At 54.3% G+C, this 16460-nt stretch overlaps 3 protein-coding genes across 3 annotated transcripts; 2 read left to right on the forward strand and 1 right to left on the reverse strand.

Moving 5' to 3' along the window:
- Positions 1-887: 887 nt before the first annotated feature.
- CAOG_05304 (hypothetical protein) lies at positions 888-3407 on the forward strand. Its single transcript, XM_004346939.2, has 5 exons — positions 888-1101; positions 1343-1380; positions 1496-1677; positions 1928-2562; positions 2703-3407. The coding sequence occupies exons 1-5, from the start codon at positions 943-945 to the stop codon at positions 3237-3239; spliced, it is 1551 nt and encodes a 516-aa protein (XP_004346989.1). The 5' UTR covers positions 888-942; the 3' UTR covers positions 3240-3407.
- Positions 3408-3433: 26 nt separating this feature from the next.
- Positions 3434-9302, reverse strand: CAOG_05305 (hypothetical protein). Its single transcript, XM_004346940.2, has 13 exons — positions 9216-9302; positions 8185-8483; positions 7869-8081; positions 7054-7755; positions 6311-6904; positions 6038-6178; positions 5785-5915; positions 4738-5674; positions 4556-4662; positions 4328-4472; positions 4049-4245; positions 3809-3951; positions 3434-3721 (listed from the first exon to the last, which is right to left on the reverse strand). The coding sequence occupies exons 1-13, from the start codon at positions 9277-9279 to the stop codon at positions 3549-3551; spliced, it is 3846 nt and encodes a 1281-aa protein (XP_004346990.1). The 5' UTR covers positions 9280-9302; the 3' UTR covers positions 3434-3548.
- Positions 9303-10240: 938 nt separating this feature from the next.
- On the forward strand, positions 10241-16364 carry CAOG_05306 (hypothetical protein). Its single transcript, XM_004346941.2, has 5 exons — positions 10241-10941; positions 11076-13047; positions 13163-15405; positions 15538-15757; positions 15868-16364. Exons 1-5 carry the CDS (start codon positions 10267-10269, stop codon positions 16149-16151), a joined length of 5394 nt encoding a protein of 1797 aa, XP_004346991.1. The 5' UTR covers positions 10241-10266; the 3' UTR covers positions 16152-16364.
- The last annotated feature ends 96 nt before the right edge of the window (positions 16365-16460 follow it).

Raw genomic sequence — 16460 nt, forward strand, 5'->3', positions numbered from 1 at the left:
TCAGAAGAGAAGCAAAAAACTGAGGGCTGAGAGTGATTTTTCTCATTCGCTGCATGGCTGCTAAACCGTCGCGCTTTTCATCGTCCGACACGAGAGAGAGCGACGCGCGTTGCGACGTTGGATGTGCATCGTGTACTCGACTACTACTCCATCCCTCTTCCCCCCTCGGCCGGCCTCCATTCTGCTTGAGCTCTCGTCGTCGTCGGAAGGAACGAGCAAAAAAAAAAAAAAAAAAAAAAAAAAAAAAAAAAGCAATAACAAAATTAGAAACAAAAACAACTCGAAAAAGCAACACCGCGGATCGCGGCAGGGAAACGCCCCAGCTGCGACGTGCTGCGACGTGCTGCTAGCAAGAGAGAGAGAGGTGGGGGGGGGGAGAACGAGTGACTGAAGAGCGTGGGGAGGAGCGGGGGGAGACTGAAGAGCGTGGGGAGGAGCGGGGGGAGACGCCAGCCGGAGGGAGGAGAGAGAGAGTGAAGGGAGCAAGATGATGTCCAAAAAAAAAAAAAAAAAAAAAAAAGCTTTGAACAAAAAAAAAAAGCGAGCTTTGTTACCATCGAGGCTGACAGTCGAGAGCGGTCGTGGTTGACGCTGCATTTGTTTGGATGAGTGATGGGGCTTGCGAGGGTGCGAGGGCGGGGGGGTGGCGCTTGTGAGGAGGAGGATTGAATGACGAGCAAACAGTGACAAAAAAGAGTGAAAGTCAACGAGGAAAAAAAAAAAAAAAAAAAAAGACTAATCGGCCGCGGTCTGAGAAACTCGTCTTAATGCAGAATGAGTGCTTTGTGTGCCGGAGCGTCATCAATCCAAACCCAGTTTTGCAAATGTCCCAATGAAATAAAGCAAACAAACCATGAACAAGAGAAATTTCAGAGCTCAGTCGTGCGGTGCAGAGCGAGAGAGAGATTGAAAAAGGGAAACGAGAGACATTTTGGAACGAACATGCTCGAGCTCTTGCGCACGTTCGCGTGGATGGCGAGCCTGCCGGTCGTCCACTTTGTCTTCGCCGTGACCATCCTCGCATGGCTCGTGCAGCATCTGCTGGTGTCAAGTGCACCAGCGACGCTCGCCCAGCCGTCTTCCAGCAGTAACCAGCTCAATGTAACCAAAGAATGTTGAACAAAATTTGAATCCAAGCATAAACGTCGTCGTCGGCTTTTTTTGTTTCTCAATGCCTCGCGTTCGTTGCTTGTGTTTCCCGCGTTGTCTGCATGAACTTGAACCGTGTGGAGCTGTTACTGACGTGATTGTCTTGGTTGTGGTGCTTTGAATCGCGGCGAACTTTGATGCTTGCGTCTGTTGGAAAAAAAAAATTGGAAAACGGTTTCGCTTTGAAAAAAAGAACGTCGCTGGTGTGCTCAACTCGCCGCTCGAGTACAGGTAAGCAAACGAGAGATGGCGTTGGATCTTATGATGATGATAATAATGACGAGAAGCAAAGAGCTCGAATTGGAAGCTCAAGTCAAAACGGCTTTTTGTTTTTTTTTTGGCGCAGACATCCGACTGGCGGAGGATCAACAACGCTGGCGTATCACGAATCCCTCACCAACCAACCACGAACGCTGTCGGGCTACCAGCGACTCGTGCGCACCCTCGAAGCCACAGTGCGGCAGCTCGAGACGCAAGTGTCCCAGTCAAGCGTCGCGTCTGCCTGCGATCAGCAACAGCCAATGCGAGGTATGCAATGCTGACACAAGTCCTTCGTTGTCTTGAGCTCGCGCTCTAGCAGCATTGCGGTCCACGACTACAAAGCAAAGCGCATGTCATTCGCCTTGGAACGAGAGCAATGCTTGAACATTTCATCATGTGTTTTGACTCGACTCGAACAAACCAAACATGAAGAACACAATGTCTCACCTTCGTCTGCTTTGTTTTGTTCGATTTGTCCAAACTGAATTTGCTACGATTTACGATGGCTCTTCTGCAGATTCGATTGCGCTAGATGACACACTTGTCCTGGCCGCAAGTCTCGTGCCAATCTCTGCGCTAGTCTCATCGCCAATTTCACCGCCGTTGGTGCTCACATCCAAAAACCCGTCAAGCGCGCAGGTGGTGGCATCGCTCGATGAAATGCTGGCTATCGCAGCGGCAGCGACTCCTCAGCGCCCCAGCAATGTCGCACCTGTGTCAACGCCAGACACAAGCCAAAGCCAGCTGCTGGCAATGAGTCCACGACCCTCGCTCATGCATCAAGCATCCACCCTCAGTCCCACAAATGGCGCAATGACGCCGCGACCCTCGCTCATGCACCAAACATCCACCCTCAGTCCACCAAATGGCGCAACGAATGCAGCTCTCTTTCAGACGCCGCCTCCCCGCGCGTCGCTTCCTGGAAGTGGAGCGGGCACGCCTGCGGGCTACAGTGACGAATTTGGCTCTCCGGGTGCCGGTTTGCTTGGAGATGAGCCTCGTTGCGAGAGTTTGCTAGAGGTCAAAAAGTCGAAAGGCACAGGCGGCAAAAAGAGCGTCGGGCTCAGTACCTGGAAGACGCAGTACTGTGTGGGTCAAGGACAGGTCCTGTTCCTGTACAACTCAAAGCCGGTCGGAAGCTCTGCCAAAACGGTATGTAGCAGCACCTCTCTTTTTTCGTCCTTTTGTTTTTGAAAGTCAGCGCATTTCAACCGATCTTTCGAAAAAAAATTGCTTCCCCCTCACTCACTCGTTATCATGTCTGCACTTGTTTTTTCCAACTGAACGCGCAGAAAATGCCTGCCCTGGTTAGCCTGCAGCGAAGTGTGCTTGACGAAAACCGCGAGTACAGGCAGCGCGCGTTCGTGTTTGCCATCACACTGGCCGACAGCACGGAGTACTTGCTGCAAGCGGCAACGCACCGCGAAAAGCAAATGTGGATTCAGCACTTGCGCACCAATGCTTGCATGGGGCTTGATCCCAGAAGCTCGTCGATTGGCGGGTCTCCGATCCACCACTTGTCACCAACCAACTCTGCGGGCATGCTCTATGGCTCCCCGCAGACGAGTATTTCGCCAACGGGATCTCCAGGAACGCTGGCCATGATTGACCCATCGCTGGCGTCGGCCATTGCGACCTCGCAGACAGCCTCGCAAATAGCGGCGTTCAACTCATTGCGACGCCGTATGCAGAGCATGCAAGACGACTTGTCGCATCTCAAATCAGGCATGTCAGAGGTTTCCCAGACGTCCAAGTTCACTTACGCGGGCTTGGTCGACATGCTGACCGAAAATTCGGAAAATGCTGCCATCAACGATGCAGAGCTGTAAGAGCCAGGGAAACGAGCGACTTTATCGGCAGTTGAGCTGCCAATGATGATGCTCTGTCTGTCTCTTCTCGTGCGCGGGTCTTTTCTTGCTTGTTCAAACCATCTGCTCTACAGTTAGATGCTGGAGGTTTTGCTGTAAAATTAGTACATTCATTGTTTGTGTTTCCGACCTTGAACAACAAGAGCAAGTTAGTTTTTCCTCTCAAGTTTAATATAACAATGAAAATCGGCAAGATCAAATCGACAGCTGCTCCCCCCTGACAAAAAAAAAAGCACAACACTCCACCCACTAACACAGCTGGTGTTCTGCTCAAAGTTTAAGGGCTCGAGCCAGCAAAACAGAGCCTGGCGCGTTCGTGGTGGATGCTGGTGGCCCTGGCACAAAGACTGATTTCGGGCGCTCCAATTCGAGGGCAGTCAGCACACTGGACGTCGTCTGGACCGGGTTGAGCTTGGGCAAAACCTTGTCGAGTTCGGCCAAAGCTGCGCATCAAAAAAAACCGTCACGTCGTCAGCAAAGATTGGTCGGAAAACAACAAACACACTGCAACCCTGACGAACAAATCTTACCCTCGGAAGTGAATGGGAATTGCCCAAATATCTCGTGCAAAAACCGACGCGCCGCCAGATGGTAAGAGTAAGCGCCGACTGTTGCAAAAGTTTTGGCATAAATCTCCACCGATGCGAAAAACTCGGGATGCTGGTCCTTCATTCTGCAACAAATGACGTGGGACGACAACGAAAAGTGAGTTCTCCAAGATATTGATCCACCCCACCCTCGACTTTTGAACCTTGCAATCAAAAACTTACTTTCGGATGTTTCGTTTCGACGTATTCTGAAGCACCTCATTGTTCAAGTTACCAATTTGCCGCATCAGCTCCTCGACCGGCGTTTCTTTCTCGAGCAGCTCCTGCTCAGTCATGCCCTTCCTTTCCGGCTCTTTGAGGGGATTATGCTCCAGCGGAGACACGGCAGCCCAGGAACCGTCGAACGATGTTGGCGCAAACTACGAGTGCAAGCACATTCCGTTGGCTCAGAGCAAAATACACAAAGTACACGTTAAACGAACACTTGCACGGGTCTCTTACATAGAATAAAGCATGTGGGTTGCGAGGGAGCGCAATGCCGAGTGGCACACCACGCGTGTCGAATGCGCAATCCCATCCGAGAGGTTCCAGGGCCTGGCAACCCTCAATGGTATTGGCAAACATGGAAAGCACATAGTAGCACGTTCTACCACGAGCAAGCCAAATGAATGAGTACAATTTGACACACCAACCCAAGAGTCCCTCACCACCAAACAAATGTAGACATACCCGCGCAGAGACATGGACGAAGTCACTTGGAGTAGCTTGCTGATCATCGCAGGCGTGTCAAGCTCCAGCATGTAGGCAATGCCGAAAGGAGATGCGGCAATGTGACCCTATATTTCAAACCCCGAGCAAGAAGAAGTGAGTTCAGCACGAAAAGCGAGAGTCCAAAAAAATCGCGTGCTCACCAGCGTCCATAATGCCCCCTTCTCCTCCAAAATGGCTGCAGCAAGAGTATTGGTGGATTGCAAGAGGGGGTCTCCACTCGTGGTGCCCACGCGCGACGACCTGGCGTTGCTAGCAGGCTCGGGTGCTTCACGCTGGATGGCTCGCTCTAAAAGCTCGACCAGCATAGGAACACGCCCAGAAGACCGGATCATTGTTGCGCCGTCCTTGGTTTTGCTGAGTTCGCCGAAAAAGTGAACAGGCAGCTTGACGTAGCCGAGCCGCATCGAGTTGAGCGTGAGCTGCTCGGTAAAGCTTTGCGCAATGTCGCGGAATACGCGGCGCACGGCGGCCACATGGCTGTTGACGTACGCGCCGTAGCTGTGCGTGCCGGTGATGCCGCTCGTTTCATGATCGCCGTACCACGAGGTGGTGGAGGCAAGCACGCTCTCGACTTGAGCAACATAGTCGACGGCCGGGAAGGTCCACCAGAGCTGCATTTCTTTTGCTGTAAATCCAGTCTCGTTCAAGTACTTGAGACCGCGGAAGGTCGACAGCAAGCGGGTGAGGATTGCCTTTCCTGGCTCGCCGAGATGCAGCAGGGCAGGCCGCTTCAAGACCAAGGAATTGAGCAAGCTCTCGTCGTCGCAGCACTCGTCCAGAACCTCAACCGCCTTGTAGCACACCTCAAGGTCCAAGTCATACAGCTGCGCGATGAGCAACTCAATGCCCCACTGCGCAAACGCCTGGACTGACGCGCGCATCAGGACACGCAGATGGTCGGTGGAGAAGACGCGCAATGTTTTGGTGCTGGATGTGAGCACCTTGGTGAGAATGATGCGTGCGTGCGAGTCAAGATTGTAGTCCAGCGAGCAAATGATGAGCTTGATGATGTCCTCGCGCTCGTACCGGTCGAGACAACCGTACAAGCGGCCAAAAATGTTTGATTTGTCCAGCAGTCTGTCGAGAAGGGGTACAGAGGTGGTGGTGAGGGTGTGAGCAGATGCACTCGAGCGAGGGCACAAACCTGAAAAACAAAAGAGTCGAAAAAGAAAAGCTGAATGACTCACTTGAGACCGTTCGATGTCGTGCTCAGCTTGCCAATCAACAGGAAGTAGTCTCGGGTAGCTGTGTGGGCGATGCGCTCGGGAGTCAGCATGGGAACCTGAGCATCACTCGGCTCCAGTTTCGGTGTCGAAGGCTGATAGGTCAAAAAGTGAAACGCAATGACAAGAAACCAGCAATAGATTGAGTACCTCGACCAGAAAACCAGAAAACCACATCAACGATTGCTCAGTTTGTTGCGAAAGCTTTGTGACGTACAATGGCATTGGGGTCGATTTCGAGAAGGCAGTCAGCAATTTGGGTGAGAACGTTGTTCTCGCGAATCTCTCGAGCGCCCTCTTCACTACCCATAAGGAGGTCGAATAAATCGAGGCCTACACGCGTGTACTTGGCGGCGGCCTGTGCCCCACCGAACAACCAAACCAAACATCACTCTAACATGAGCAACTCTGGAGGGGGGGGGTTTTGTTTGTTTTCACGACACCGAAAACGAACATGCCACACCCCTCATGAGGTTGAAACGAAACTCACCGCATCGTTCAGAGAAACATCCGAGAATTGCCGTTCGTGGGGCCGGTAGAAGGTCAGCAGCCGCCGAATGAGCTTTGAGTGGATGGCTTCCTCGAGTCGCTTTGGCGTTTGAAGCGGCCCACTGATCAGCTGGGCGATAATATCCCAGTCCCACTTGTTGAACTCTTTGGCGGAGAGAACCTGCGATTCGCGAATGAGTCCTTGGAATGACAGGTCATCCAGCTCAACGGCAAACGCGGCGCGCATTTGCTTGATGCGCTGCCGGCTGCGCTCTTGGCTTGGAAGGGAGTCGATGGGTGCCAACTTTTTGGCGTGAGCCACCGTCATGTGCAAGCTGATGGATTGTAAACTCAGCTCGGCATGTTTGGTGTAGTGTAGGCGATCAAGGTTGCTCACGGCCGACTGCGCCTGGGTACGGAACACGGGGTCGCTGTGGAATGCCGAGGCATTGCGCACCAACCCCGGCACCGCCTGGATGGTGGCCGTGTAGGTGGCGGGCAAGAACTTGCTAGCAAGGTGCAGGACCTCGCCCAACAAGGTGGTCGCACGCACGACCAGTGTGCGATCCTCTCCCTTGATGACGCCGGACAGGGACTGTGGTCGTGGAAAAGGCGATGGGCACAAAAACAGGCAGAAAGGGGCAAACATTAGAGGCCAGGATGCAAGATGGACAAGAAACCCAAGGTTGAAACGAACCACCTCGATCGCACCAAACCACAAAACCCCCGTTGCCAACACCTTACCTCAACCAAGCCAGCGCGGATCAAACACAGCAACAGCAGGGACTTGTACTTGGGAAGGAGATTGATGCGGCCTGGCGGGTGAGGGAGCAGCCCGCTCTCCTCAAACATGTTGCTGGCCGAGTTCTTGCTCGAGGCGTAGGCAGTGGTGCCACGCTGCAGAATGACATCAAACTTGTCCGTCAGCTCGGGCGTGTCAATGTGCAACAACTCGAAGAGCATGTCCATGACCGCAATCCGCGACTCGCGCCGTGCAAGCCGCAGCACATCAATGATGGCGCGCAGCCTCGAGGGCGACGAAGCCATATAGATGAGGCCCGTCCATGTGCGCATGATTGTGACGACGGCAACACGGCTGGCAAACCAGCGCTGCTCAACGTCAGCAGTGGTGGGCTTTTCGACGACCGTGTGCGTAAAGTACTCGTCGGTGAAGGGCGCAAACAGCGAGTCGACATCCACGTCGACCCGAACAAACCGCCGAGTCACGTCGTTGCCCAGAATGTACATGAGGGTGACTACAATCGCCTCGATGAGTTGGCGCGAGTGGGCTGCGAGGGCACTTTTCGTCATTGCGCGAATGCCGCCCGAAATGGCGACAATGTGCGGGTTGCGCAGGGCGATTTCACAAATGCACTCCAAGCACACACGCGCCATTTTATCCGCCGGGTCCTCTGCCACTGCCACAACCGACGCGAGAATTGAACGCTGTAGAGAGAAGGAGAAATTGCATCCGAGAACGCAAAATCGAGGAGCGAAAAACCCCCAGGTGAGCAGCGTCGAACAAAGTGCTTTGCAAAGCAAGAGCCAGTAGTGCTTACCGGCACATCCATTGGAGCGACCTCGCACATCTGCCGCACTAACTTGAGTGCTTGCGTGCGCTCGACTTCGTGTTCGAGGGGCTGTTCCAGCGCGAGCACAATAAAAATCTCGAGATGCGCATCAACGCACGCTTTGACCACTGAAGGCTTTGACGTCAGCAGTCTGAGCGCTCTCAACGCAGCAGCCCGCACCTCCTTAACAGAGTCGACCAGCTGTTTTCGGACCCAGGCAAGTCAGAATAGAATGTCAGCACAACAACAAACATTTCACAACAATCCATGCCATCCCCGAAAATTCGGCCAACAAGACACAAACCTGAGTGCGTATACACTCGATGGCGTCCTCGATCGGCAGATGCTTGTCAAACGACTGTCCGAGTGACCGCGCAATCTTTGTAAACCCGTTGAGCAGGTGGATCTTGACCTCGGGCTTCTCGTTGGGCCGGGCGAGGCCAGTGAGCAGGTCGGCGAGCACGTCGCCAGGCGGCTTGCCGCCCATCTCGATGCCAGGCGTTTCTGGTCCTGGTGCAGATGCCGTCATGGTCAGCGCGTCCTCCGTGGCCGGGATGGAGTCCTCGGCAGTGGACGGCAAGCTTGGCTCGACCAACTCGCTCCCTATATTGGAATCGGTGACCGACCGCGGACACAGCAACAGACAATAGCAAGATAGCAGAAATGTGTCAGACGAGGGTCCGAGAAGGGTTGGAGGGGAAGGAGAAAGGGAGGGGGGTTTGATTTTCACTAAGGAAGGGTATAAAGTGTGCAATCGAGCTCGTTGAATCTGTGCTACAGTCGAGTTCACTAATCCGGCAGACTCCAAGTATCAAAAGATACCCACTTTTGTTCAACAAACAAAAATTCGAAAAACAAAACAACTCTCTTTGTTGTGATCGCCAAAAGCGCCCTCTCAAACCCCCACCCAAGTCACCGATCAGAGCGGCTGTGTGTCGTTGTTATGTGTTGATGTTGATGTTGTGCTGTGCTGTGGCTGGGCGATCAGTCCGCAGAGAGGGGCATTCATTGCTTTTGAACCGGATCACTCAACAACGGAAGCCCAAACACACCACCGCCGCTGGGCTCTCGGTTCCTGCGCCACTCCGTGTCCACGTTGTTTGGCTGGGAGCAAGACACAAGGACAGCGCGTCGCCCAACTTGGGTGGCATCTTGTGAGGAAGCGATTTGGACAGAGTGGAGCCGCCTGCACCGGAACTCGAACTTGGGGGTCACTCACTCACTCACTCACTCAACCCCACCCAGGGACTTTGCTGAATTGGGAGGATGAGCTGGATGGAATCAACAAGAAAAAAAGGGGTTTCGCGGGTTTGCCGAGGCTGTGGGAGTACGTACGGCGCTTGACCAGCTTGCGGAAGTTGGCACCGCTGCCGCCGATCAGTTGGCCGCGAGTGTCCATTCAGCTGAAGATGATGATAGAAAAAAGAAAGAAAGAGTGAAATGACACTGAAAGTAAAAGTGAAAAGCAAACCAAAGGGGAATATCAAAGGGGAAATCAAAGGAAGGATATCCGGGTGCCGTTTTGTTGTCTGGGGTGGTCTACTCTCTCCCAATTCCACCATGTCATGTTCGCATATCATCAATGCAAATAATCGAAGCCAAAATGAGGGCATGACAATCGGACAGGTGGAGCGGGGGGGGGGGCGGCGAACTTGTTGCCGGTCGCGATGATCGCCTGCGCATTGCCATAGCGGCGTCCTGCTGCCTTCTTCGATCCTCGTAGCACTTTTAATTTGTTTGCATAGTTTATTTGTGTGTTTTGGAGCAGGTGGAAACGGAATCGGGGCGCATCGCGAAACTTTTTCAAATCACTTTGGAAAAAGTCAAAGCTTGACTGCAAGACGACACAAAGCTCGTGTTTCGCATGCATTCCACCCAAACCAATGAATTCTTATGCAACACCACCCAAATCAATGGTGGAAGAAGCACCGAAGAGGAAGGAGCGATACGCTTCGATGGGCGGTCGTTGCCGCAACTCTGAGAATTTTGCTCAAATTGCGTGCGTTGAATGGCGTTTCCAATGCACGCGAGGGCGCATGTTCACACTATATTTGCTTCAAAACTATATTTGAAATAAACTAGTAGTAGGTATATTGGTAGAGGGGAAGCGGGAACAGCAGGAAATCACGCTCACAAATCATCCCTCGAGATTGACGTTCCTTCCAACCAAATGTTGTTTAATCAACATGCAATCCTCAAAAAGAGAAGAAGGGACAGTGAACAAACACCTCGAAACACCTCGAAACACCTCGAAACACCTCGAAACACCCGACTGTCAAAACAAGGACGCGAACAAACCGGCATCCAAAGTCTCAATGCTCATTCATTGTTTTTTTATTCTTTTTTATTTTTTCTTTTTTATTTTTTATTTTTATTTCTTGTTCCAATGTCTGCGGCAGTTGAATCGACGACGCCCGACTCTGAACCCGCGATGACGGACGCTGCTGCCCCAGAAGTCGAGCAAATGGCTGCTGCTGCTGCTGAGCTCGAGCAAGTGGCTGCTGCTGAACTCGAGGCTGGCGGGACGGACGGGGATCAGCAGGCACTGGAGCAAGAGCAGCAGAGTCGGCTGGTCGAGCTGCTGCGGCGCCATCCCCTGCCACTCGTGCGGCTGCTGGATCAGCTGGACGGCGTCACAAGGCAGCTGCAGCAGCTGTGCGCAGCGGCGTTGGCGGAAGTGGAGTCCATTTCAAACCTCAGACAGCTGCTTCAGCGACCGGACGGGTTGTCGGCGCTCGCGTCGCAGCAGCAACAGCAGCAGCAGCAGCAGCAGCAGCAGCAAGACCCACGCCGGTCAGAGCAGGCGCACGAGCACCACCAGACTGCCGCGGCGGCGGACATTCCAAACCAGATTGCGGCGGCGGTCGCGGCAGCCATCGAGACGAGCGCACTGATGGCCAATCTCGGCTTGCCGCTCGTGGGCGACCAAGTTCTTCAGAACGATCGCGAGTTCATCCAGCAGCAGCAGGCGCATCGTTCCATGGACAGTCTCACCTCTTCGTTGGTCGAGGTGCGGCGCTCCAATGTGCCCGACCAGGACCAGCAATCGTTCGATATTCAGGTACTGTACAGTTCTGGACTTTTCAATTTTCTCGACAACTACGTTCGTGTGTATTGTTTGTTTTTTTTTTTTTTGGGTGTGTTTCGGCTGTGATTGCTCACTTGTGACTCTGGTCTTGCTGTGTGCTATAACAGTCATCCGCCTCGTCGGTCTGCGCATTGGCGACGCAGGTGGTGCTCGGAGCTACGGGGAATGCCACATCGTCCGAAACGGGCTTGGCGACGTACGCAAGCACGGTGCTGCAGTTGCAGCTCGCATCCAGCTCGCTCTTTGTAGCCATGGAGCGAGCCGTGTGCTTGTTCTTGAACGTCGATGAGGTGCCTCGCGCCGTCGACGCGCATGGGCAAATCATTATTCCGCCCAAACGCCAGCGCGCGCCGGCAAACCCAACGTCCGCTCCGAGGGAGGCCAGCACTCATGGTCCGCTCGGCTTCCAGCACAATGCCTTCGGGAGGGAGCAGCAAGACCGCTGGACGTCGGGCTTGAGTCTCGCGCTCGAGCAAAAGCGCAAAACCATCTATGTCGCCCTGTCGGAAACCAAAACCTTCTTCAATGCCAATCGCATCAAGAGCATGATTCGAACAAGCGTCGTGCCGAAAGCACTTTCCAAGCTTGTCAGCTCGGATGCGCAGTCAGAGGGGGCGGCGGCGGCTCCCACATCCACCGTCAGCCCTTCCGCAGTTTCCATCTCGGCTCCGCGACCCGTTTCCTCCGGCCCTTCTGCCGAACCGCCCGCCCAGCCAGTTTCGACACCAAACCCTCCGCCTCGTAAGCGTGCCGTAGCTCTTGCAACCAAGCCGCAAGATCGGACGGCCAAGGCAGCAGCCATCACCAACAATGCCGCGAATGGTTCCGTCCAAGAGGCACTCGCAGAACCCGCCTCTGTTTCTGCCCCGTCTGTCACCGCGACAACAGGAGGGGAGGACACGCCCATGCTGCCGTCCGTGTCCGGCTTTGTTGACTTTGTGAGCTCTCTGATGCCAGCGTCGACATTGTCGCCTTCCTCCGCCAAACCCACCGGTGTCGTATCAACGCCCCACGATACAAACAAGCCAGCTCAGACACCCCCATCTGCACAAACAGCACTCAAACCTCCACCGTCAAAGCAGCCGCCTCCCACACCGCCCGTCCCTGTGCCTCGTGTGTTTGCAAGCAAGCAAATGGCTGCGGTTCCAACCAACGTGCTCAGCAGGCGCATGCGTAATCCCTTTGCTTTGCTGCCGCACAGCGACTATCTCAAGTTTACGCTCACCGATGTTATTCCCAATGCTTTGGGAGTCGTGTCTGAGCAAGCTTCCCGACGCGGCTTTCGGAAGGGCGCCGAGCCTCAGTCCAAGGACCACATTTATTGTCTGCTTGTGAGCAGCAACATGGCCATGCATACTCCCCCTGACGGGACGGTGGAGTGGACTCCGACCTACATGACGAATGCAGCAGGGACGCGCTACATTTCGCAACGTCCGGCTGTCCAGTTTGTCGTTCATCGGCGATTTGAGCATTTTTGCGAACTGTGTGATGCACTGTCCGCTGTAGTCCCAGGGTACCTTCCAACCTCAGCCGAGCTGCGCGCTCCGTTTCATTCCCAACTGCACGCGATCGCTGTGAACAATGCATCTGCAACCCCGAGCACTCTGACTTCTCTCCCCATTTCTGGATCCACAACAAGCTTTAGCGCTCCAATCGCCAGCACCAATGCCGGTGGAGTGGCTAGTCTAGTCAATCCCTTGCTACTTGCAACTTCTCAGCCCACCCCTCTTGCTGCCGGTGCTGGTGCTGGTGCTGGTGGTGGTGCGGACGCTCTGCGCGGCTCGTTTTCGTCCTTTACATCGTTTGTCGGGGCCCTCACTGGCCACACTGCCGCTACTACCCAGCCAGGGGCGGCGGGCCATCAAAGTCTTGGTCTGTACGGTGGTGCGCCTGAGGACGTTCGTGCGTTATGGATTCAACGCATGCTGCGTTTGATTGCCAAACACCCGCTGCTCAAGCGCAGTCGCCCCCTTGCCGAATTCCTGGCCCATGGCCGGCTTTCTACCCTGTCTGCGACTTCCGCCTCTCGTGATGGGCGAGCCAACCTCCGGCTGTGCGATGTGGATTTGAACGACGATGGTGAGTTTGTGCGGTGTATTTTGTTTTCTTTGCGATCAATTTTTGGTCGCTTCACCTGGTTTCGCTTTGGTTTTTGTCACCTTACATTATGGCTTTGGTCCTTTTCCACATGCAGCAATCAATATTTTCACACCAGACTCGTATCCGGACGACTGGGCGTTGGATTCTCCGGCCTTGTCCAGCTTGTCACCGGCGGCACTGATGCTGCTCGTCAACCCCAGTGCTACTGCTGCCGCGCCCCAAAGTCCTGCTGTCTCGGCAACGGTTGCAAGCCCCGTTTCTCCAACCCAGTCTGTGCCTGCCAACGTGGGCTGGTTGTCGCAGACGCTGCCGGTTTTGTCCGCAACGTCCTTACGCACGACAAATGCAGCGGCTAGGCCCCTGTCGCCTCCTCCGGTTGCTGCTTCTCCTACTCTACCAGCGCCATCTGCCACGGCACCAGCAGTTTCTGTTGCTCCTTCTTCAACCACCCATGCCGCTACGCCTGCTTCGCTTCCCGCAGGCGGCAGCCCAGCGCTCTCTCGCATCGCTGCCCTACGCCCAGCTCTATTTGGCGGACGCTCTGGGTCCGTGGACGAAGGGTCTGCTGGCGATTCTGCGCCGCTCATCACTTACTTCACGCCGCAGTTGTACTCTGCCGAGGATGTCGAGCACCTGCCGATTGCTTGCAACGAGCTCTTTACTGCCATCGACTCGTCTCAAACTCCGCAAAACGTGACCGCCCCCATTCCGGACGAACCAACTGCAACTGCGTCGAATGCAGCTGCTGACGACAAACCAACTGCAGCACACACAGACGCAGTTGCTCATGACAAAGCGACGGCTGCAGTGACGCCAGAACCCGCATCCGCCAGCGTTCCGGTTTCCGATATTTCCACCACGGAAACGGCTGCAACACATGCTGGCGCCTCGACGACAACTTTCGCGCACGCTTCGTTCCAACCAACGAATGCAAGCGGCTCCCCGGCTCCGAACAGCAGTCTTGCCACCCCTTCGGCGACCGCAGTCGCGAGCAGTGCAGTCACCGTCCCGGCACCGTTCTCCAACGTGAGCATTTCCGCGACCGACGAAAAGCGCATTGTCACGTTCAACCGGCTGGACTTGGTGCCCGGCGGCTCGACGAACAGCATCATCAATGTTCCCGTCCTGTCGCTCGTGTCAAACGACGACCGTTATCGCGTCATGGCTGGCTCGGTCGATCAGCTGCTCCAACTCTTGGGAAGCGTGGCGGAGGTCTCGGACGAGTATCTTGCTTGTCTCGCGCTCACCTTCCGTGGGTTTGTCAAGCCCATGGATGTGTTGATGAAGCTGTTCCAGCTGTACAACATTCAGGTTCTTGCAGACAGCAGCGGGCCGCTCTCCTCGCCTGACGACACAGTCGTCGATACTTTTGCGATTCGAGCGCGCCTTCTTCGATTCGTGCAGTGCTGGATTGATTACTACGTGGTCGATTTCGAGGCGGACGATGTGGACTCTGTCATGGACGACTTTTTGCTTTTCGCCGGCCGGTCCTCTCGCGACCATCTTGCCATCGTTGCGGAAACGCGCCAGCTGCTGGATGCTCGGCGAGCTGAATTTGCCGCGCCATTTATCGCGCGCGCGGCCAGTCAGCGTCCAGCCGCCGTTACTGCTGCTGCTGCTGCTGCTACTACTACTACGACTGCTACTGCTACTGCTGCTGTTACTGCGACTGCTACTGCTACTGCTACCGCTCCTGCTCCTTCTGTTGCAGAACCTTTGCCCCTCTCCAACCAAACTACCTCCGACGCGGCGACACTCGCTACTCCAGAATCTGCAGTCACGGATACTCTGGGCCTGTGCGTTGTTCAGATTCATCGTTTGTCAACCATGCTCGAGTGTGTTCGACAGGGACGGGAGGAACTTCCTTCTGACGTGGGCGGTTCGGGCTTGGTTCTCTCTGGGGACGAAGATGAGGATGGACCTGGTGGCGACGAAGAGCCCGCCCTCGTTGCGCCTGTGGACAACAGTGTCATCACAGCACCCTCGGTCGCGCCATCCGTCATTCCAGCTGCACCAGCTTCGGTCGTGGTTCCTCCACCGCCACGTCGCAAGCGCGAAGCCCCCAATCTCATTGACACTCCCGCGCTCGCATTGGCAGAGCAGCTCACCCGCATTGAAAGCGACCTGTTTGCTGCCATTCATCCGGAAGAGTACATTCTCCAGCTCTTTGGAAGCAAAGGCTACAGCGAAGAGACGTTTGCAGCGATTACGAGCGGGCTCACTGCTTTTGTTGATCGGTTCAATCAAGTCAGCTATTGGGTGGCTACAACCATCTGCCTGCAGCCGCAGCTCCATCTCCGCGTCTCCATTGTCGAAAAGTTTGTTGAAGTAGCCAAGGTATGTTGATTTTTTTTTGCTTGCGACGGTGGGCTGCTGAAGTTTTTTTGTTTGTTCTCACACAAGAATGATTGTTTCCTGTTGCGTTTTTTTTTGTTATTTTTTTCATTGTTGCCGGTGTTCATCTCATAGTATTGCCGGATGCTGCGAAATTTCAACACTCTCATGGCCATCATCTCTGGCCTCAATGTGGCAGCCGTCCAGCGGTTGCACAAGACGTGGGAAGGACTTGCCCCGCGCTCAACCACAATTCTCCACGAGCTGGAGAATACCATGAACCCTGCCATGAACTATGCCACGTACCGCGAACTAATTGCGCATGCGCGTAACTCTCCTTGCATTCCATTCTTTGGTACGCCCACAACGACAAATCACGATCGTGTGCTTGGCTTCGTTCATTGGTGATGTACTTTGCGCTGATGTTTGGTGCTTGTTTTGTGCTTATTGTCCGTTCCTTGGTAGGTTTGCATCTCAAGGACTTGACGTTCATCAACGATGGCAACTCTACCAAGCTCGACGGCGGGTTTATCAATTTCGACAAAATGTGGCAGCTGTACGACGCCATCCAAGATCTGCAGCCCGGTGTTCGGCTCGCGTATCGTATTCCGCTGAAGCGAGGCATCAACAACTTTTGCCGGAACATTACCGCCATTGGAGAGAATGCGCTCTACAAGTATTCGCTTCTCTGCGAGCCCCGCGCCAACACGGACAAGGTTCGCCTGATTGAAAAGTGGTCGAGCTCGTAGAGCGTGGTACTCCCGTTCAGCCTTTATTTCTGGGTTTCTTCTTTGGTGCGTGCCTCCGGTTGACACTTCTGGATTGGCGCCACCACTCGCATATCAGGGGCTCTGTTATATTTAGTGTATTTGAGTGACTTTGTTGTTGTTCTTGTTGTTTGGTTGTTGTTGTTGTTCGATTTTGTATTGTTATTTTTGTTCAATTTGACACACTCATCCTCACTCTCAGAGTCCAGCGATTGTCCATGTATTCCCATGCTGTTCATCATCATCGAGCTGCACGCAATCTGTCAGCCTTTCAATCTGTCACACCCGTCA

The sequence above is a fragment of the Capsaspora owczarzaki genome, assembly GCF_000151315.2.
Source record: "Capsaspora owczarzaki ATCC 30864 unplaced genomic scaffold supercont2.8, whole genome shotgun sequence".
NCBI lineage: Eukaryota > Filasterea > Ministeriida > Capsasporidae > Capsaspora > Capsaspora owczarzaki.

Bases quoted from the DNA above. Each gene is read 5' to 3' on its own strand.
- CAOG_05304 (XM_004346939.2), top strand. From the start codon at position 943: ATGCTCGAGCTCTTGCGCACGTTCGCGTGGATGGCGAGCCTGCCGGTC. The intron at 1,381-1,495 runs GTAAGCAAACGA...TTTTTGGCGCAG, and splicing joins AACTCGCCGCTCGAGTACAG to ACATCCGACTGGCGGAGGAT. The intron at 2,563-2,702 runs GTATGTAGCAGC...CTGAACGCGCAG, and splicing joins TCGGAAGCTCTGCCAAAACG to AAAATGCCTGCCCTGGTTAG.
- CAOG_05305 (XM_004346940.2), bottom strand. From the start codon at position 9,279: ATGGACACTCGCGGCCAACTGATCGGCGGCAGCGGTGCCAACTTCCGC. The intron at 5,916-6,037 runs GTACGTCACAAA...TTGACCTATCAG, and splicing joins AAATCGACCCCAATGCCATT to CCTTCGACACCGAAACTGGA. The intron at 4,246-4,327 runs GTAAGAGACCCG...TTGCACTCGTAG, and splicing joins ACCCACATGCTTTATTCTAT to TTTGCGCCAACATCGTTCGA.
- CAOG_05306 (XM_004346941.2), top strand. From the start codon at position 10,267: ATGTCTGCGGCAGTTGAATCGACGACGCCCGACTCTGAACCCGCGATG. The intron at 10,942-11,075 runs GTACTGTACAGT...GTGCTATAACAG, and splicing joins AGCAATCGTTCGATATTCAG to TCATCCGCCTCGTCGGTCTG. The intron at 15,406-15,537 runs GTATGTTGATTT...TTCATCTCATAG, and splicing joins AGTTTGTTGAAGTAGCCAAG to TATTGCCGGATGCTGCGAAA.